This window comes from Entelurus aequoreus, linkage group LG02 (assembly GCF_033978785.1).
Source record: "Entelurus aequoreus isolate RoL-2023_Sb linkage group LG02, RoL_Eaeq_v1.1, whole genome shotgun sequence".
Classification (NCBI taxonomy): Eukaryota; Metazoa; Chordata; class Actinopteri; order Syngnathiformes; family Syngnathidae; genus Entelurus; species Entelurus aequoreus.
Window position 1 is genome coordinate 31,165,493 of NC_084732.1, and position 22,849 is coordinate 31,188,341.

The window sequence follows — 22,849 nt, forward strand, 5'->3', positions numbered from 1 at the left end:
TTTAAAACTGAGAATCGATTCTGAATCGCACAACGTGAGAATCGCGATTCGAATTCGAATCGATTTTTTCCCACACCCCTACTAGATATAGTTATTAAATACAATTAAGATGAAGAGTAAGATTACTAATTCACTGTTAATATTTGAGTGGGCTCGGAACCCTCTGTACTGGAAAAGTTGACCCTCTGTTCTAGACCCCAAATAAGTGTGTTAAATGTAGATTAAAATCATCATCTTTCAGTTAAATGTAGATTAAAATCATAATAAGAAGAGATCACTTTGATCCATTCAAATACTTGTAACAGCCATGATAAATGGAAAACATAACATGGGTAATTAATAACAAATTCAAATTTGACTTAATTTACCAAAAATAGTGAATTGATCCTTTGAGAGGGCAAATCAAATGAATGAACTTACAAGGGAGTTTGCAAGGCGGTGGTGAGAGGCCGCTGCGGTTCAAGGTTCCTCCCATCAGTACGATACTCATCTCCTCTGTGGAGCACTGAAACACCTCCACGTATCGGTCCTTCATCGTCTTCTTGTGGCACTTCTGCGCAACCATGAAGGCCTTATCTGGTGACTTCATCTGAATGAAGGCGTCGCCTGAAGGCCTGCCCTGCAGGCCAAAACGAGGATTCAGCATTCCTTTAAAAAGCGTTGGACCCGTGAGGTCTATTGGTTTGTCTTACCTGCTGGTTGAGGACCATGTGGACTCCGTGGGGTTTGATGTCAGCAGTGTGCTCACCCATGAACTCCAGGATGTCTTCGATGCCTGCCGTGTATGGCAGGCCACGGAGGCGGACACAGTCACGCGTGTGGCTGGCCGCCGGGAGGTAGGAAGGTGTGGCAAGAACGGGGAGAATGGGCGAGGGGGGCAGCGTGGATATCAGAGGGGTGGACAAGTAGCGGTTCAGCACCTAATAATCACGATGGCAAAGAATGAACTACATCAGAAGATACTCCAGCACATTCCTGGCAAATGAGACCCAAAACCAGAGTGCCATTATAAACTGATGATGTGGTCATGTTGAAACTTTCCACACTCACCTGTTGGACCTCAGCTGCAGTGCTGCGGAAAAGCTCAATGTAGCGCTTGCCCAGGATCTGCCTATGTTTTTTCATGGCGTTTTGGGCGTACTCGTCGCAGGAGAAGAGCACAAATGCGTCACCGGTGGGCCGTCCATCGGGGTACTTTACAAATAGCAGCCCCTCTGCGCCGTCAGTGACCGGGCTCTCGGGGCCAAGAAACTCCAGAACTTCTTGCTGGGTAACAGTGAATGGCAGCCCCCGCATGCGGATGATAACTTGGTTCTCTTTGGACAGGAACTGGGTCACCTCGTTAGACGTGCCTTGTATTAGAGGAAACAAAATGGCAGGTGGACCCAGTTACTAGACACAAAAAAATAGGGGTGTCAAATTATCGCGTTAATTGCGATCGATTAATTACAGTCATATTCAGTTTGTTATCTTATTTTATCGTGTTATTCACATTTTTAAACTTCAACCTTACCGTCACTGTATGCCTACTAGTTGTACAGCCCCCTACGCTTGACTGAGAGCAACTACAACAAGGCATGCGGCACAAAGACATATAGGCATGGGGAAAAAGGTGTCTCACAATGTCATGAGACTGATGTTTCTTGTTTTTAGTGTAGAGTAGACAATGCTTTTGTTTCATCTTGTCCATTAGCTATGAACAAATAGCTTTACTTCCTAGATGTGTTTCGACACACATTGAAGGGGACTTTATAAACACATCTGTGCATCAGTGATATTACATGTACATTATATTTAAAACCAAAGTGATATTACAGGTACAATGACATGTACATTATATTTAAAATCAATAGAGATATTGTATGTACAATGATGTGTATATTATATTTGAAATCAATATAGTGATATATTACATGTACAATGACACATACATTATATTTAAAATCAATAAAGTGATATTACCTGTACAATAGATAGATAGATAGATAGATAGATAGATAGATAGATAGATAGATAGATCTATTGATTCCTTCAGGAGAGTTCCCTCTGGAAAATTTAAATTCCAGCAGCAGTGTACATCATATTTAAAATAAATATAGGTATATTACATGTACATTATATTTGAAATCAATATAGTAATATTACTACATGTACAATTAAATTATATTTAAAATCAATATAGCGATATTACATGTACAATGACATGTACATTATATTTCAAATCAATATAGGGATATTACATGTGCAATTATGTTTACATTACATTTAAAATTGTGATATTACATGTACAATGATGTGCACAATATATTTAAAAACTATCTAGTGATATATTACATGTACATTTTATTTCAAATCAATATTGAGATATTACGTGTACAATGATGTGTACATTATATTTAAAATTAATACAGTGATATGTACATTATACTTAAAATCAATATAGATATATTACATGTACAATGATGTGTACATTATATTTAAAATCAATACAGCGATATTACATGTACAATGTTTACATTATATTTAAAATCAATATAGTGATATATTACATGTACAATGACGTGTACATTATATTTAATTTTGGAGCCGACTTATGAGGAAAATATTTTAATCGCTTGTGCGTGGGATAAGGCGCACCATTGTGTGTCTCCCGCTGGCTGAAATGAAATAATCACTCATAAGTAAATAACTTCATGTTCTGTTAAATTAGGCTTAAAAAATGCATACGAGACAGGAAATGCTAACATTTCCTCTTATCCATTTTACAAAGTTCAGCATCCAATTGTGACAAATATAAACATTTGTTTGTTAAATCTGTCCTCTTAAACCACTATTGTTAACATGCTAGAATTAAAAAAATTGCCTTTGAGTTATTTCTTGTTAGAACTCTCTTTATAATAATGGAATTTAAATGAAAATACCTCAGTACACTAAAAAAATGTATCCATTTCGGATCCCAATTAATTATTCGCATTTTTAATCGATTGACAGCACTAATTAAAACGGATATTAATCCACTTCAGTCCTGTAGGTGGCAGTAAGGTGCATTACAAAGTGGGTGCTCACTGCCACATACAGCAGCCTTTATTCACCACTGTTCCAGGAACAAACACTTTACTTCATTTGGGTCTGCTCCAGAATTTAGTGGGTTCTTCTTCGACAAAATATTTGAAGGTAAAATTAATTAATTAATTAAATTTGGGTTTTTTTGCGGTCACAAATAAAAACTACATAGTTTTAGTTTTTTATGAGTACACTTGGGGCATAATTACCTTCGGATTAGAAAGTACTGCTTTAACTTTTCTTTCTTAAATTGTGTTTTGTCTGGCCTGCTTGAACTATTTACTGAAAGTGCATCGATTTGAGTTCATTCTGATTAAAGTCCACAGTCGCACTGAGTTTCTTTGTCAACTATCTCTGTTGTGTGTTACTTGGCCCCGACTTTGCCTCTTCACACCCCCTTTGTATCAGCACTGCACACTACTTTGTAGCATGCGTGAGCCCAGCCTCTGTAGGAAAGCGTGGACATTGAGGCACGACTGAACAGGTGAGGTGTTGTTAACCAAGAGAACAAGTTCTCTCCTCTCTGAGGGGTTGCGCTATAGAGAGGAAGAGGCAGGTGAGGCAAGTGTGGGGCGGGAGGGGGATTAGCCTCTCACAAAGCATCTTTTATGAGTCCGAGATAAGCTGCTGGAGATCACTTGGATGAGGCAGGCACACAGGTAACAGGTAACAGGAGAGAGAGCAAGAGAAGAAACCTTACTTTACACACACTAAAGAAGTTGCTCTTTTAGAGATATGTAGAAGAGCTTTGTGTTTCCTCATAAGAAAAAAAAAGTCATGAAACTGAAGTCCGTTGCATCAAAACAGAAAGCTTTTCACAATGATTCCTCATGCACAGAAGGAAGCAGAGGAGGAAAAATTTGAATCTTACCTCCAGCAATCTTGAGGAATTCCTCTCCGGTGGCTTTGTACACCTGTGAAGACGAGAAGGAAAAATGGGTTCCGCCCTAAACTTTTAAGACAACAATGTAAACAGCTATCACTGAGCTTTAGTTTTGCCCTTATTATATATTTATCACTGAGCTTTAGCTTTGCCCTGATTAAATATTTGCGACGCTTCCCACATAGAGGAAGAACCATCTGTGTGTTGTGTTGTCTCCCAGAATCTTTATTACACTACAAGTCCTGACAGGCAGAGAGAGACTGTCTACTTAGTAGAGGAAAGGAAAAAAGAAAATCTTGACAATGCCACGCTAAGGACTAAAATTCAAAAAGAAAAACAGAAAAAAATCTTACAGCCAGTGCATCAATTGAGAGCTAATCAGAGTGAAATAGCAGAAAGAGAGTATGACAGTGAACCTTGTATGAGTGTAGCCGCATCTATGAACATGTCTTTAACAGAGGACCAAGCTGATCTGCCAGGGTGCTATGAGGGGCCCTACACTGCAAGTACTTTATGATGAGACAGCTCTACAGGTATAAGCTTGATAATAACCAACGCTGGGTATTAGCAGGGACTTAACGATATGATAATTATCACAATATTTAAATCACAATACAATGTATAGTAATATTGCAATATGCTACATAACTAGTTCACTGATAAATTTAAGACGCAGCTTAAAATACAAGTTGTACAGTCGATGACAGTACCGGTAATATTTTTTTTGGGACCAACTAAGTCAAAAAAACAATGTATTTCAAACAATCTATTTAAATGCAATTATACAGAAAGTGGGTCAAGTTTCTTTCTTGCCAATTGAATGCCAAAAAGATTTGCTTTACTCCTCAACTGTCGACTTCTTGTGCTGCGACACTTTGCGGAGCGGCGGTGCAGAAGTAGTCCATGAGTTAGAATCAGACCAAAACATGACTTTGAACCGAGAAAAACTGTAAAAAGAAATGTTATTTTAAAAAACCTATGCTAAAGACAAAATATGTATATCTTTAGAATAAGCATCACAATATAGTGCTGTATCAATATTTTTTCCAACCCAAATAATACCAGTGAAACCTAATGTTTGCATTACGCCTTGGTGAGTGAAACGTGTTTTATCCATTACATTTTTAACTAGGGATGTCAAAAATAATGAGGTAACTCGTGATTAATCACCAAAAAAGTGCACATTAATCATGTATAGTTGCAGATTAATCACTAAATTTATTTTGAGCGCACATGCTCCTTTACCTTAAAGGGGAACTGTACTTTTTGGGAATTTTGCCTATCGTTCACAATCATTATGAAAGACATGACGGATGTAATTTTTAATTTCTTTGCATTCTAACTATTAAATAAATACCATCAAAAGTCCACTTACAATAGAGCTTGTTGGAGCTATCTATTCTGCCTATAAAGCCCTTAAAAAACATCTCTGTTTTATACACTGTAAGTATGTATGTAATGTAACAGGTACATTCATAGTAACATTTAATGTTTACATATTTTAATCGTTTTAAACATACACGGAGCATTATTTTCATAAACACATCACAACCTTCTTTTTTTCCCCCTTCATCACTGATTACTACTCACTGCAGACTGAGAGCCATCAAACATGATAAAAGATCACTTACTATACAATGTCTGCTGTCATGTCACGCTGGGGCGGCATGGCTCGGTTGATAGAGCGGCCGTGCCAGCAACTTGAGGGTTCCAGTTTTGATCCTCGCTTCCGCTATACTAGTCACTGCCGATGTGTCCTTCGGCAAGATACTTTACCCATCTGCTCCCTGTGCCACCCACACCGGTTTAAATGTAACTTATATAATGGGTTTCAATATGTAAAGCGCTTTCAGTCACTAGACTGCTAGGATGTTCATATATTCCCATTCAGATGACATAGTGATCACGTCACCGCTATAAATAGTTTGTCTGTGTTAGCTCTTGTAATACCAATATCACTAATACTTGGTTGATACTCAAAATGGAGTATTGTTGGCGCTTTTTGGATGGTTATTTACTGGGTTTTATGGGCGGAATGGAGCATCTCCCATTGGTTCAGCTGTAAGCTGACTTTTATTCATGTTTATTTGCAAGTTACAATGCATTATAAACAAAATCCATCCGTTGTCATGTGTTTTATGATAGGCAAAATCCCCCAAAAAGTGCAATTCCCCTTTACCGGTGGATGGTTACGTGAAAGGCGGCGTGTGTTGTTTTATATTGATTGATGAATGTATACGTCAGTGCAGAAGATGAGTGAGGAGACTGACTGGTGTGCTCACCTGCCAATTTCACTTCAAAATATACTCCATGGGTACTTAATGGTTACCAAGTTTTGAGGAAATCAATGACATGAATTCAAGTAAAATATTTAAAATATGTTCCTTTATGACAAATATTGGTCTTTAGGTAAATTTACCTAATGTGAGCAAGTAATTCGAGCAAGTAATTTATTGTGATTAATCACGAATGATCCAAATTATAAGTGTGTTTAATCGGATTTTTTAAAAATCAATCATTTGAAAGCACTACTTTTACTTATTAACAGGGGGTTGACTTCAATCCATACTGGACAACTCGCCCTCTTATCGCAGGGCCAACACAGACATACAACCATTCACACTCATTCACTTATTTTTTAGTATCTGTACAGTTATAAGGTGTTACTATGACTACCGGGGTTTTCAGGTCACACACACCACTCTCCCAGAAACAATCCAAAATTGTGCTAATCGTACCGGTTCTGCTGACTTTCTGTACACAGTTTTTAAAAGGACAACATCAAAGTGTCTAATGAAGTCATTGGGAGGCTGATGAAGCGCCTTCATCTCTGTACTAAATGTGTTAAATTTCCCCCTTAGGGCAAAGTTTGAACTATCAAGCAGGAAGGAGTCTATGAAGAAAAGTTACTGATGTTTTACTTTTGACAGCGATCCAGCCCTGCAGCAAAGTTTAGGCTAACTTAGTCATGTGCCATTTCACAGCCTCAGACTGATTGTTGAAAGATTGACACAATATGAGTGGGCCTTAGCTTGGATGTTTGTAAAAGTTAAAACTGACCTCGATGTAGCGGCTGCCCATGTGGTGCTTGTGGCGCTCCAGTGCCAGATCTCTATGCTCAGCGTTGACAAAGCGAACCAAGGCCTCGCCATTCCTTCTGCCCTGAGCGTTGAGGCACAAGGCCACGCCCCCTCTGAAACAAATGACATAATTGTCCTTAAAAGGTCAACATTTATTTATTTTGGTTTATTTGAAATAGGGACAGATACAGAAACATAGATATCTGAACCAGTCATCTAATGTAGTGGTCCCCAACCTTTTTGTAGCTGCGGACCGGTCAACGCTTGAAAATTTGTCCCACGAACCGGGGGGTATTTTTTTATTGTATTTTTTTTTTCATTAAAGAAATACAATCATGTGTGCTTACGGACTGTATTGATCTATATTGATATATAATGTATATATTGTGTTTTTTATGTTGATTTAATAGATGTCTTTTTTTTTTTTTATTTCTTGTGCGGCCCGGTACCAATCGGTCCGCGGACCAGTACCGGGCCGCGGCCCGGTGATTGGGGACCACTGATCTAATGTATGCATCAGTGTTTGTAGCCAACGCTAATTTACAACACTTGTCCCCAACATCTAATGATCTAGAAGCTTCCACCTGACACTATGAAAATGAATGATTTTCATAGTGTACATGGGTGTTAAGATGTTTTTTTTGTTTTATTATTTATCATATGTGCGCAATATGTATTATTTATAACTCTTTTTTAGTTTTCATTGCATTACACTTTAGTTGTATGGAAAAATGGCACCACTGAAGTGCAGCTCTGTCCTCTTTTATGTCCTTTGTGTTCTTCAATTGTTTCCCTCTTGTTTTTACCCTATTTTGTGGACTTTTTAATATGCACTGCAACCACATAATTTCTCCACTTTGGGATAAATATGTCTATCCTATCTTAATACTTTGGTTCAAATATATCGGTAAAGTGCGACATACTTGGCGATATTGAGTCCTTTAAAGAAGCGAGCAATGTCTTGGTCTGAAGACTGCCATGGAAGTCCTCGTGCTCTGATGACCGTCTCGCTGTCCACTGGCTCCGTCTTACTGCTACATGAAAACCATGCATGGAAACAATAAATGATTGAACAAAGCAGCAAACACACCATTTGTTTCATTAACAGTCATATAGACATCCTTAACTGTATTTTCCAGCAACCGTTCATGTAAATTATATATTGTCAATAAAGCATGATTAAAACAACATACAGGCTATAGCAAAGTACAGTACTCTGTGGGAAAGATTGACAATAAAAGCTTTAACAACACAGGCGTGCTAGCGTTCCAGCTGTAATTAACACTTTAAGCCCCTCTGATTCATAGATAATATAATTTAGGGTGTTGGCAGTCTTGCTGATAGGTGTGGCAACAACAAGATGTTTGCGTCTCATACGTACCATGTGCCAGAATCAAACTTGTACTTTACGTTCTCCACCCAGGAAAAAATGTGATCTAAAAAGGACAAAAAAGATAAGATTGTACATTACCATCAAATATATCAACAACATACTTTAATATCTATTCTTAATAAGTATGTCTATTGACATGTGTAGTTTGTCGGCAAAAAAATGCACTATCAAACATACACAGAAAATGAGTCTGTTTAAATACGAGGGCAATATTTTAATATATTATTTGTAAGTGGACTTTCTGGATGAGTTTCTGTCTGTCGCCATTCAGGCTGAGCGAGTTCTGAAAAAACAGGCACGACAAGTTGGGGGCCACAAAGGACAATTACGTAGACAATCAGGTAGTTAAGTGGTTCAAATGGTTTAACAGCTATTTAATTAGAAAAGTAGACGTCACTTCAGTTAGGCGCTCATGGGGAAGACGTGTTTCAATCAATTGGTGTCAAGATGGGCGGTTACTTACTGTAAGGCTCAGCCAGGATGCAGAGGGTCAGCTCCACCATGCTCCTCACTTCCCTCACCCCCGTCAGCTCTGAGACTGCAGGTAGACCCACATCTGCATGCCCGGTTAAAGACCAACTACCAAAGCTTTTTTAATTTTTTTTTTTTTTACTCAACACTTTAAAATAGCTTAAAACAAGCTTTCATTCCATTCACTCAAAAAGGACACGTTCTAACATTGGTGAAAGCTCCAGCTTGTTTGCGGGGCCGGCACTGGGGCAGCATTTCTCAAACTCCTTTCTGAAGTCCACAAAGGAGAAGAAACACTCGGGAAGGACAAGATTCTGAAAAGCAAGCAGAAGCATTTGACAGGACAATGCATCATTTGATGATCAGTTCCACCCACAATACTAACAAAAGGGGTAAAAAGAATGCAGAATTAAAAAAATAAGCATCAGAAATATAACAGTAATGAAAATATTCTTAGGAGTTAGGGTTATACAGTAAATGTTGAGAGTTTAGGCCTCCGATTTAGTGTCATAATACTAATCCAAAAAAGGCTTTTCTATACAGTACATTAATTGCATCATGTTTTGTATAATTTCACACTACAAGGAAGTGCAAAGATGACACTTTTGCTGCATAGTTTTTTTTGTAGAGGTGTAATGATTAATTTTAACAATGATTCAGTTCAATATTTGTGTTTGCGATACGATTCAGGGACGAGCCATTTTTTTTAAGAATAATGCGATCCAAAACGATTCAGTGAGATGAAATTGATTCAGTAAATTTTTAGCAAAAAAAAAAAATCAACCAGAGTGACTGTGAAATAAATACTGGATACTGCAGGTGAAGTTCCCTATTATCCTGTTATTTATTGTAAGGGAGTTAGGTATAAATGAATTATGGATACAAACAAGCAAGTAAATAACAATTAATGGCTAATGCATTCACATTATATTTAAATAAAGTGCAACCATGTTGAAAAGAGAAACTGGAAATTGTGATGTATCATGTTGTATGCTTGCATGTTCGAAATAAACTCAAACTCAAACTCAAACCAACACTTTAGGTTTAATTAACAAGAGAAAATATTTTCTAATCTCATTTTAAACATTCAAGCAATTTTCAATAAAGTACAGTAACCAACATTTCGGGCGTAGAATTACCTCCTAAATAAAGTTCCCTGACCCGGCCATAGAGTATCTGTTTACAGCCAATAAAAGACAGCGTGTCTCAGGCGTGTGGAAGCCTGTAAGCCCCCTCATCCCTGTTGATGGTGTTGGCTCCTCGCTCCCTAATTTCCATTGCCTCCTTCATCCATCTTGTGTGCTTTTTTCTAATGAATTGACTTCTTGTGTTCTGGAAGTCGGTGTTTCCCGTAACTTGCTCTGCTGTCACCTGCGTTGTGTCGGTCACATATTTTGTGGCTTAAAGTAGTATTGCGGTTTTATATTATTGTGTTGTGTCGTGTGCTTTTTGCAGTAGTGCTGTAGCTGAAACCTTTTGTGTGGTAATTTATGATATTGTCTTGTCTATTGGCGTTGGCGTTTGTTATGACCTTTCTCGACCACAGTACGTGTCCGCCATTTTTGTTTTGATGATGCTACACATGGCATATAGACTCTAGTTAACGTCCTTTTCATTAAAAATGCTAAACCTCATAAAGTCTACTGTTTTGAAATCCAAAGTTTTCCTTTTTCTAGTATGATTAAAATCAATCGATTCCCTTTTAAAACAATATTGGATCGATACCTATCTTCAGTAAGGAAAACTAGCCGAGCACAGATCGATATACTTATAATTAAGGAATATAAATCGATATATTGACATATTGATCAATCGTTACACCCCTATTGTTTTGTTCAACACAATTATGTAAATATATTCTCCCTTTACATTTTTGGACTGTTAAAATGTATACAATATGAGAGCCAGAGTGTAACCCCATTTACCTTTTTGGAAGCCTCTGGGTGGAGGGCCTGTCGGATGACAAGGGGGCTGTTGACACAAAGAGTGTAAGAGCTCCTCTCGAGGCACTTTAGTTCCGATGCCACAGATTGCTGGAACTGCACAACAAAGCGCAAAGGAAAATGTGTATTGTTACATCTTCGCATAGATAACTGTCATTCATTGCATTCAAGAACTATCAAAACTTATCACAATCAATCTTTAAAAAAGGAAAATAATGCAGGTGTAGTGGACGTCAAGTAAATGTAGCAGCAATTGACAGGACATCTTATACATGAATATAAGAATTTGAATAGGTTTCAAAACTTTCAACTCATGTGCAAACAGTACTGACCAAGCAGAAAGTGAGAATTAAATAGCCCTAAAATTGAAGGTGTTGCTCTATTTAATGTTTGGATTGTGTGTACTTGTCGAACAGGTTTTAATGTTTGTCGAGTGGGAGTAGGATTACACAATTGCACTTCAAGACGCCGTACAACTCTAACCGGGCTTGTTTAAGTGACGCAAACAACCATCCAAGTCCTGAACACCAGCATGCATGATTTATTAAAGCACATGCAATGACCCCTGTCCAGTGTGTTGTGCCAACATGATGCACATGTGTCAAAGGCAATCACTTACCAACAAAAAACAGAGGCATGTTAACGGTGTTTTTCCCTTTTTAAATGTGTTTATTGTGATGAGTGTGTCACTGCCACTTTTAAAAGAAATAATATATCATATAAGTAATTTAATATGAGCCTTTAGTAAAACAATGAGTTCCAATACAAGGGACTTGTATAAAATGTTGCCTTTCCAAAGTGATCAGTTATCATCAGCTATTTTAATTAGGTCTCATACATCCCGCAAGACTCTTTTAAAAGACTAGATTGCGGAATTTAGACTGTGGTCAAAAAGTGCTTTTAGTAAGCCCTACTGGGAACATGTCTATATGTCTGTAGCTTTAATGATAGTGAGCTGTGCTTGTCCTTGCCTGTCTCAGAGAGAGTGTGGCAATTGTGTAACTGCACTTATCAAACGTAATATATGCCATACAGTACATACAACAACTTAACATTAAGGAATGGGACAGAAGGACACAACACTAGCATAGAGCTAGTACTAACTGCTAACAGTAGCCAAGTTGGTAGAGCGGTCGTCCAGAAACTTGGGGTTCCTGTTACGAATCCAGCCTCTGTAATCCTAGTCACTACTGCTGTGTCCTTGGGCAAGACACTTCCTCCAATTTGCTCCCGTGCCTAGGAAAGGCCGTTGGCACAAATCAGCAGCCACGTTTCCATAAGTCTACATTACTCTAACAAAAAACAAAACGATCAAATGTATAGGTCAAATTTCTGGACTGACAGACAGTTGGCAGAACTCCTGACTTAAATTTCAAGATGTGAAGCGAAGTTTGCTCTTTTGCAAAACTGTTCTGTATGGGCTGGCTCATCTAAACAAGGTTGCGGGTCAGAGGACACAGCATTTCCATGAGGAAAGATGTTTTTTCCTTTGTGATGTCATGAAGAGAAAACAGCCTCTTCTCTGGGAAATGGATCAAACAATTGAGAGGGAGATATGATAACTAACCAGTTATATCCAGACAGACTAAAGACTGCTAGAATATCAATAAAAAGTCAAAGTTGCATTACATGGAGACCTCTAAATGAATACCTCTCTGTCAATCAAAACTGAGCATTATTACCTTGACAAAGACATTCTTGATCCGGTTTGTTGAATAATCAAAGTGCAAAACCATCATGTCCTCATTCCTCTGGGGAATTGTGAAAGAGTTATCGCCCCAGAGTACCCAATGTTCACCATGTGTGACAACATAAATTAGGCCCTGTGAAACCCTGGCAGAGAGAGCAGTTTCACATGGCCACAGGCTGTATATGACTTATAATCACACACACAGAAAGTATTACAGGTGCATGTTTGGGCTCGTTTCTCAGTGAAGAAAATGCAGGGGCCATGAGGCAACGGCAAACAGCTGCTGAAAAATGAGGATTAGGGTGTGTTCATGGGGTAACGTGCAAATGGTTTTTGGTAGATTGAACAGCAATGTGAGTAAAATGTGAGTTGTTCCACACAGTAGGGCTGGGCGATATGACTAAAAAATGTATCACGATATAAGTGTTTCATATCAGTCGATATCGATAATTATTGATTTAAAAAAAAAAAATATTCTAAATAAAGACCAGGAGAAAAAAGGCTGAATTTAAATGCTTTTATTTTAAATATAACCTTTAACCTTTAGAACGAGGTCAGCATTATGAAAAACAGTCAGATAAAAGAAAATACTGGTCGATGTACAAATATTGACATTAAATAAATGCTTAATCCAACAAAATGTGCAAAGTATTGTAATTAAGAAATGAGTAGTGTACAACTCTGGCTTTAAAGCCATATTGGTAACAATATATGCAAATAAATAACAGTCACATTAAGCAAGCAGAAACAAACATGTCTTACAGAATATTGTAAACATCGGAATAAACTTGCGTCTGAACATCTGTGACAAAACAAACCTGTTACTCTCTTCATTCATTTATGGAAAAATCAAACCAACTTCAGTATCTCCTTTTCCACGGATTCCCTGCACATTGTGTAAAGCTTAGGAATAGCTGTCTTGGAAAAGTGCTTTCGGCCATGTAGTCGAGCACGTGTATGAGATTATTGTACCCAGACTTCTCAACTATGCTGAGCGGTAGCATGTCCTTCGCTAATTGATACACCACTGCATCCGTTATTTCTTTATAACGTTTTGAATTTGTGTCGTATAGCACTGCTGCCGAGTAATACTGTCTGCGGCAACAACAGACCACCATCGGGACGATGGTGGTCTGTTGTTGCCGCTTCGGTGCTGTTCCACTTGCACCGGCTGATGTAGATGGTTGTGGCTGTTTGATACTGCTGTACTCCAGCGGGTGAGAGCGGCTCAGGTGGTAAAATAAGTTTGTCGTGTTCCCAGACTTGGTCGGGACGACGACCTTGCAAAGTTTGCAGACAGTATTACTCTGATTCGTATCGGATTTTAAAAAATCCAAAATACTGCCAAACTGGTGACGTGACGTTTCCTTTTTTATTTACAATTTCCTCTCGTGCTGCCGCGCTCATATTCCCGTTTGGTTTTACTCCTCGTCGTCAGCTAGCCGTTGTTTCTTTTTTTCTTCTTTTTTCTTCCTATTAGCATTTCCCAGAATGCCTTGCGGTTCAGGCTCGGCCGTGATAGGTCGAGAGGCCAAAGCCCTTCCTCTGCCTACACCCCCCAGAATTCCGTGCGGTTCCGGCTCTGCCTTTCTTCCTATTTTTTTCTAAAGAACTCAGTGAAATTATCGAACGTTCTATCGACCCCATTTTCTATTGATATTGATCCCATGTCTATCGCGATATACAGGTAAAAGCCAGTAAATTAGAATATTTTGAAAAACTTGATTTATTTCAGTAATTGCATTCAAAAGGTGTAACTTGTACATTATATTTATTCATTGCACACAGACTGATGCATTCAAATGTTTATTTCATTTAATTTTGATGATTTGAAGTGGCAACAAATGAAAATCCAAAATTCCGTGTGTCACAAAATTAGAATATTACTTAAGGCTAATACAAAAAAGGGATTTTTAGAAATGTTGGTCAAATGAAAAGTATGAAAATGAAAAATATGAGCATGTACAATACTCAATACTTGGTTGGAGCTCCTTTTGCCTCAATTACTGCGTTAATGCGGCGTGGCATGGAGTCGATGAGTTTCTGGCACTGCTCAGGTGTTATGAGAGCCCAGGTTGCTCTGATAGTGGCCTTCAACTCTTCTGCGTTTTTGGGTCTGGCATTCTGCATCTTCCTTTTCACAATACCCCACAGATTTCTATGGGGCTAAGGTCAGGGGAGTTGGCGGGCCAATTTAGAACAGAAATACCATGGTCCGTAAACCAGGCACGGGTAGATTTTGCGCTGTGTGCAGGCGCCAAGTCCTGTTGGAACTTGAAATCTCCATCTCCATAGAGCAGGTCAGCAGCAGGAAGCATGAAGTGCTCTAAAACTTGCTGGTAGACGGCTGCGTTGACCCTGGATCTCAGGAAACAGAGTGGACCGACACCAGCAGATGACATGGCACCCCAAACCATCACTGATGGTGGAAACTTTACACTAGACTTCAGGCAACGTGGATCCTGTGCCTCTCCTGTCTTCCTCCAGACTCTGGGACCTCGATTTCCAAAGGAAATGCAAAATTTGCTTTCGTCAGAAAACATGACTTTGGACCACTCAGCAGCAGTCCAGCTCTTTTTTCCAGGGTCAACGCAGCCGTCTACCAGCAAGTTTTAGAGCACTTCATGCTTCCTGCTGCTGACCTGCTCTATGGAGATGGAGATTTCAAGTTCCAACAGGACTTGGCGCCTGCACACAGCGCAAAATCTACCCGTGCCTGGTTTACGGACCATGGTATTTCTGTTCTAAATTGGCCCGCCAACTCCCCTGACCTTAGCCCCATAGAAAATCTGTGGGGTATTGTGAAAAGGAAGATGCAGAATTCCAGACCCAAAAACGCAGAAGAGTTGAAGGCCACTATCAGAGCAACCTGGGCTCTCATAACACCTGAGCAGTGCCAGAAACTCATCGACTCCATGCCACACCGCATTAACGCAGTAATTGAGGCAAAAGGAGCTCCAACCAAGTATTGAGTATTGTACATGATCATATTTTTCATTTTCATACTTTTCAGTTGGCCAACATTTCTAAAAATCCCTTTTTTGTATTAGCCTTAAGTAATATTCTAATTTTGTGACACACGGAATTTTGGATTTTCATTTGTTGCCACTTCAAATCATCAAAATTAAATGAAATAAACATTTGAATGCATCAGTCTGTGTGCAATGAATAAATATAATGTACAAGTTACACCTTTTGAATGCAATTACTGAAATAAATCAAGTTTTTCAAAATATTCTAATTTACTGGCTTTTACCTGTATATTGTTATTGTTTTATCGCCCAGCCCTACCACACAGGACCTAATAGTAACAGTGCAAACCTTGCCCAACTACTAAGACAAACGTCAATGTTCCAGAGCAGGCAATGACACGCCCCAACTCTTTTATTTGCTCAAATGTGCTTAATTCTTGAACCAACTGCAGCGTGGGAGACCAACAAGGTCACACAGCCCTGCCTCCTTGAGAGCTTTTATGCTGAAATCAGACAGCTTGAATTTAGTGGGCCCAATCCCCCTATACCGTATACCACACGTAGACTTTAGCACAAAACCCTTTCCCTCCACTTCTGACATTACCTTCTACATTATTGAATCTTGAAGAATCTAAAAGGTATGTTCATAAATGAGGAGGAAATGGCCTTTGAACGTGGTCCTATCTGAGCACACTCCTCACTGTATTATTTGCATGCATAGGTGAGGAAGGGTGGTGCTTGTGGCCGCCACAATCTCTGATAAGAGCGTTGTCAGGGAGTGTCAAATAGTGTTGGAAAAATAGTCCAAAAGAATAATGCAGCAGCTGAACTTCTTGCACAATCAATACGGTAGTGTTCAGTATCCTCACACAAGCTGACAAATACTATAGTGTATAGTATTGTAAAGTGAAACTAAGTCATTGTATTGTACAAAATACAAATCTTGTCAATACCTACCTGACTGACACAGTAGTACATCAATTTACAAGCTAAATTGGTTCTCAGCATCAAGGGTTGGAATTGAGGGTTAAATCACCAAAATGATTTCCGAGCGCGGAGTAATGGGTGCTTCTCACTGCTCCCCTCACCTCCCATGGGGTGGAACAAGGGGATGGGTCAAATGCAGAGGTTAATTTCACCACACCTTGTGTGCGTGTGCGTGTGTGAGAGACTATCAGTGGTACTTAATTTTAACTTCAATGACTGACCTCGTAACTGAAAACACTCGTATCTCAAATTAGCCGTTCACATTGAAATAAAATCAATTTATTCCGTGTTTGCCAAAACGCCACAATTTTAATAAGAAAACCAAACCTTGAGATTAGAAACATTGGTTGAAAATTAATACAATAAAATTTACTACAAGCTACAACAGTAGTTTTATAAGATAATGTAATAATGTTGTAAAGCATTTAATGTGGGGACCGGACTAATCTGATGTTTCCTTTGGGCTGCTTTTCCGTCGTGTAACAATAGCAACTAAGAAATCGTTTATGTAGCACATAAACGTTTTAGGGTGACGGACCGAGGAGGTCAGAGTAACCAACATGTATGTCGGCATAAGACACCGGAAGCAAGGCTAATGTACGATTGTCCAGTGTCCAGTCAGGAGAGAAGAACAAACTGAAACACGTTAGGCAGATCATTCGGCAACATATCTATAATTTAAAGAATTAATGTCCACTATGTGGAGGTTGTTACGGCGCGTAAGCGGAATTCTGCTTTGGAGTGGTGCAGACTGACGGGCTGTGGTTGGGTGTTGTCCTTCGCACGTTCTCAGTTATGTTGGAAGGAGGGCAGGATTTTGTCGATCTCTGGCTGTGGGCTGTGAAAAATTACTACCAGTGGCAGGGGTTGTTCATAACTCATTAAAATGCTCGCAACTTAAAGCACAACAAAAATCTCAGACTGCTTGTATCTCAAAATTCTCTTAAGGTCCTTGAAAGTTGAGGTACCACTGTATTTGTATTGTTAGATGTAAACGACTGTTTTAATATTGTTTTGTGTGGGCATGTATATCACAAGCTCTCTCTGCATAAAACTAAATGTGGAACAAAATGTAAAATGGTTTCCGAGAATGTTTTTTAAAGCAATAGTGTCAAATGTTTACTGTGTAAAAAACAATACGCGTAAGGGTAAATACATTACTTCAGATATGAATGTTTACTTTAAGGTACACGCCGTTTACCAATATTGTGGTTTGAGCACAAACAAAGTAGTCAAAGACCAAATTCAACATTCAAACATGAGTAATGCTATGACACTTCACTTTTAGAGATTTTGCAGTGGCACACCCTCCAGGGATAATGAACTGTTTGACTTTGGCTTTTTAAATGTTTGCCTATTGGTTTTGTCTCAACATCCCTACGATGTAACATTAGAATCTCATCCTGCAACCCATTATACCCTGACGAGAAAAATGACACACTATTAACCAGATTCAGTACACAAAATTTGTAATCTTGTGGTGTAGTATAGTATGTAAATACAAACTTCAAGTTTGTTGTTTGTACTGATTGAAAATCAATAAGGCGACGATCAAAAAAACAAGACGAGTGTGTCTATGACATACCACATGCATCAACAACACAGGCTGCAACCCTTAAAGGCACCCAACAAGACATTCTGGGCATGTTCCCTAATTGGACAAATTACAGCGCAATACACTTTTAGTCATGACGCACAAATACACCGCAAATGCAGATTTTAGCTCCGTTATAACTACATCTCACCTCCTTAACTTTCATGTAGGTGTGCACAGCACGGTCTACATTCTGTCAACTCACAATTGTGAACGGTTTGTCAGTAAACACCAACAACATGTGATAAACTGGTATCTTTATTGGCTTCCAGAACTGTTCTTTAATCACTTCCGCTTCAGACCACACCTCCCCAATTTACTTTTTTTTTTTTTTAAAACAAGCAAATTGATGAACTGTTCAACATTTAACTAACAAAATGTTTGTGTCTGTGTGGTGGTCACTTTTTAAAAAGGCAGCTAAAATGTTTCTACCATGAACTCATTAGGTGAATTAGATGCTGAATAGAATTGAAAGATTTGTTGTCTTTACTGTGAGAAACAGGCTGAAAACAAGTGCAGTCCCAGATAACAAGAGAGTAATGGGTGACACAAAGGAATGAAAAGAACCAACTGATTGCTTGGGTTAATATTTAAAGGTTCAGCACACAAACTAACCTACGCTGGAGCCTTAACCAGGCCTGTTTGCAAGGCACAACTCCACAAGTGGGCCCAGATTTTCATGAAACGTTAACCGTCCCAGAGCAAGAATGCAAAGTGCCGTTCGTATCAAGGCCAAGACAGAGTGATCATGAGAGGCTTTCATGCTAAGAAACAGTGAAGGGGTGGGGAAAGGTGCACCCAGTGCAAACAAACACTTGCAAGGTTCTTGAAAAACATGTTTGACAACACAAGCACTATTGGCTAAACACACAGTGACAGGGAAGAAACACCAGCAAATTAATTTAAAAACACCCTTTTGTAGACCGCCACCCTTTTCACTTTCTGTCTGTCCTTCAGCATAAAAGAGGTGCAGTCGCAAGTAAACAGCCCACCTTCCAGATGGCTGCAGCATGCATCAAGACAAGACAAGACCAGACCTGCGACTAGTCTTAATCTCCCACAAGCTCGAGGCGAAGCTAGCCGCTGAACTTCTATGCACTGTCGAACAGTTTAACAGACAGAATACCCCTCCCTCAATGAGAGGTCATTGAGGAGATTCACGGTTCTTCTATTACAGAGCAAGCAGATTTGTGCTAGAAACATGGCCTAACAAGCTTCTTTATATCTGATATGGAGTGGAACCTCAAAATTCAGACACTGAAGAAAATGTCAGGGGAAAAATACACCTACAACTGTGAATTGAACTAGTGAAGTAAATTATATTTTTGTAGCGTTTTTTCTCTAGTGACGCAAAGCGCTATATAACATTGAGAACCCCATTATCTACACTTAAGATACATTTACACTGGTGCGGGTGGCTACAAGAAGCAAGGTGGGTGATGTGTCTTGCCGAAGGACACAACGGCAATGAATAGGATGACGTAAGCTAGATTCAAACCAGGAAGGCTAAGTTTCTGGTCGGCCACTCTATCATCTGAGACACGCCGCCCCCAATTGTGACATTGGAGGGTTTCCGATATGCGCAACTTCAGCAAATCCCATAAGGCCTTGGATATAGTAGAAGAAGTTGAGTACTAACATTAGCTAAAAATGCTAGTTACTCGCTAGGATTAGGAAATTGTACTTGTTTCAAAATGTAATCAATTCACAATTATATTTCTCATGCTTATGTGAGAGACCGGTACGGAAAAGACATTTAAGCTAACCGCACAACAAAAGTATGAAAGATTAAATGTCTAGCTGTTCGTTTGCCGCAGTCTTACTAACGGCTGGACAGATTGTCAGGTTATGCGTTTACTTTTATACAGTATTTTTTACGTTGCCCAGTGTAAACATGAAATGTTGACACTTGCTGACAAAGTTAAAGGCAGATAGAGTGTGTTGTTATTTTTACATTTGACAGCAGTTAACTTATTTCCTACTCTGAGATAGTTCATAATAAAACGATTGCATTTTAGGCGGGAGTTTTACTACATTCTTTTTAAATGTACAGTATATTACTACTTGTAATATAGTTTTCCCCCAACTTGATTAGAAATTTAAAGAGAACCTATCATAATTTATATATTTTCTGACTTATGTTGTTATATTGTTGGATACTCACATTAAGCAACGCCCAAGCGTCCTATCACAAGGTTCATGCATTTGGGCGTGAGTTTGTACACATTTTGATGCCTCTGACCGCTGTGTTTTGCATTGTGACGTCACAGTGAGGTGGACGTACTTATTTGGACACAGATATAAACTATCGGCCAAAGGGGCAGGAGCTACAGAACTACTGCTTTAGGCATTGAGGATGTTATGGCTGTTGCCTGCCGCCTAGTGTGTTATTCATTCTCGTCTAATGCCCTCCCACTTGCTCTGATGTCTATAAAATAAATACTTCTGTGTTTGTCATCACAACGTTTTACACAGGAATAAACCAGTTTGAAATTAAATCAGCTACTAAACTCAGACGGAAAAAGACAGTGACATAATGACTTGCTTTGAGGTAACAAGACAAAGTTAGAATAAAATATATTTTTTATCTTAACACTGATGTGCGACATGCAGTAACATAAATGCTGGTAAAAATGTAATTTCTATATTTTTCACAAGCACTGTACAAAAATTTTTACATTAATTATTGTTCGCCCAAACAAGATGACTGGCATTCACGTCTGTCACTTACAGCTGTCTCGTACACATGCGCAAAAGCAGTCCCAGAGTGTTATATGGGGCGTAGCTTACAGGCTCTGAGCAGGGTGAGGGTAGTAGCACTGTCAAAAGTTAGCGTCCTCTTTACCGTAATTCCCAGACTATAAGCCACTACTTTTTCCCCCCACACTTAAAACCCTGTGCTTTGTACAATGCTGCGGCTAAATTATGATATTTTCGGGTTGATGAGCTTCACACGCCACCAATTAGTTCAGCCTCGTCACACCAGCCCAATTAAATTGCAGTACAAGTCACGGTGTCCTAATGAAATTGTTCGCACTAAATCAAATGCACTCACACAATCAATCAGTCTGCCATTCAGCACGTTATGGACTCACCCTTGTCATGGAGAAGACGCAACAAAATGCACACGCCACAGCACCAAAGCTGAAGACGATTGACCCGGCCTTTAAAAACTTAAACAGCCGCAATACAGAAATATAGCACAACTTACGATCCCAGACAGCACAATCCCAGAGGCAACCCACCTTGACACAAAAGCAAAAGAAAAAGTACAGAACTAAACAACTCCGAGTACCCTCAACTCCGACATCGCGCAGGAGGACAAAGATTGCGCTCGATGACGGTAGGCTACTGCATGCTGTGTTATACAAGGTCTTTGTTAAATTTGTGAATGAACACAAGCGCCATTGTAAATATTTCCTGTTTCAATGCGTACACCTGCGACTGATAGACTTGCGCGGTCAATATATATTCTGAATAAAATCTGTCCATAAATTATGTGGGTGCTGCTTTTATTAAAAGGTGCACTCTATAGGCCGGAAATTATGGTAAATTATTATAATTAAGGTTGAGTATTGTCGCTTTTATATTTTACATTGGTTAACATATATTTACACTTGTGTTAAATGTTGAAGGGGCCCTAATATGCAAAACCAACTTTTCTTTACTATTGGTACCTAGTATTGTGTATTTGGAAATTTTTAAAATCAAACCATGGGGGAATTGCGGAGTTGTTTGTAAAACAATCTTGCCTTCCTTCCTCCAAACGAGCTGTTTCGAATTTGCACAACCTGTGAAGTCCACGGTTGGGAAAAATTTGACCGGATTGTCCATATATGGTATAAATGTACCCAGAGTGCCTTGCGTGCGTCCTCAATTGTAATCTGCACTGTAGTCAATAAGCTCCTTCTTTTTCTCTATCCTCTTGTTGTGAGACAAACTGGCTTGTTCATGAACATGCATCCTCTGCTGTTGCCGTTACTTATACAAAGTGATGTATAGTTCGAACTTCTATCTGTCAGTGGACTAAGGAAGCGCTAAAAACTATAACGAAGATGGGGGGGAGAAGACACTGTCAAAATGGAGCCGTGTAAATAAGACCACCCACAAAACGGCGCATTCCGAAGAGACTGTGAGAAAGCAGCTTGATCTAGCATATGATCTGTAAAACATAATCTATGCTAAATGTTGACCAAAGAACCACCATTACATGTTATATAGACCACAAGAAAGTATTTTAAAAGTAGGGAAAAAAAACAAAATATCACCCCTTTAAAAGAAATCTGTACCATTGGTCATCAAAAGTTAAGAGTGACATTTGTTAGTGGTTAACTTCTTTTTACACTTGTGCAACATTCATTGCCATGCACTACTCCTGTCATTTGTCATAGATGTTAAGAAAATATTGTTTAAATGCAAGAACACTACTTAAAACACTGCTTGGGCAGTTCAAAGTGGTTTTGTGATGACTTGATTTATGTTGTGTCCTGAAGGTTCACAGTTGCCAAAAATGCTTGTGATTCCAAGCAATTTAGCTCCTTAAAGAGAAACTGCACTTTTTAAAAAACTTTGCCTATCATTCACAATGCTTATGTAAGACAAGCACACATATGCTTTTCTTTTTTTATGAATTCTAACTCGTAAATAAATACGAGCAGAATTTAGCTTACAATGGAGTCTATGAGAGTCGCTCTATTATGCCTATAAAGCGCTTAAAAAACATCCAAACACCTCCATCAGGGTTTTATTTACTCACTCACTCACTCACTCACT

General features: G+C 38.9%; 1 protein-coding gene across 3 annotated transcripts in view; it reads right to left on the minus strand.

The window, feature by feature from the left end:
* The window catches only part of esrp2 (epithelial splicing regulatory protein 2), a 43,799-nt gene that overhangs the window by 18,696 nt on the left and 2,254 nt on the right, over nucleotides 1–22,849 (minus strand). For all 3 annotated transcript variants that reach the window (XM_062025106.1, XM_062025097.1, XM_062025108.1), the window contains exons 4-13: nucleotides 10,816–10,929; nucleotides 9,090–9,204; nucleotides 8,883–8,975; nucleotides 8,408–8,462; nucleotides 7,950–8,060; nucleotides 7,007–7,139; nucleotides 3,935–3,977; nucleotides 1,051–1,352; nucleotides 693–920; nucleotides 421–619 (exon numbers count right to left, since the gene is read on the minus strand). In XM_062025106.1, the coding sequence (XP_061881090.1) occupies nucleotides 421–619; nucleotides 693–920; nucleotides 1,051–1,352; nucleotides 3,935–3,977; nucleotides 7,007–7,139; nucleotides 7,950–8,060; nucleotides 8,408–8,462; nucleotides 8,883–8,975; nucleotides 9,090–9,204; nucleotides 10,816–10,929 (1,393 nt within the window). The remainder of the gene's footprint in view (nucleotides 1–420; nucleotides 620–692; nucleotides 921–1,050; nucleotides 1,353–3,934; nucleotides 3,978–7,006; nucleotides 7,140–7,949; nucleotides 8,061–8,407; nucleotides 8,463–8,882; nucleotides 8,976–9,089; nucleotides 9,205–10,815; nucleotides 10,930–22,849) is intronic.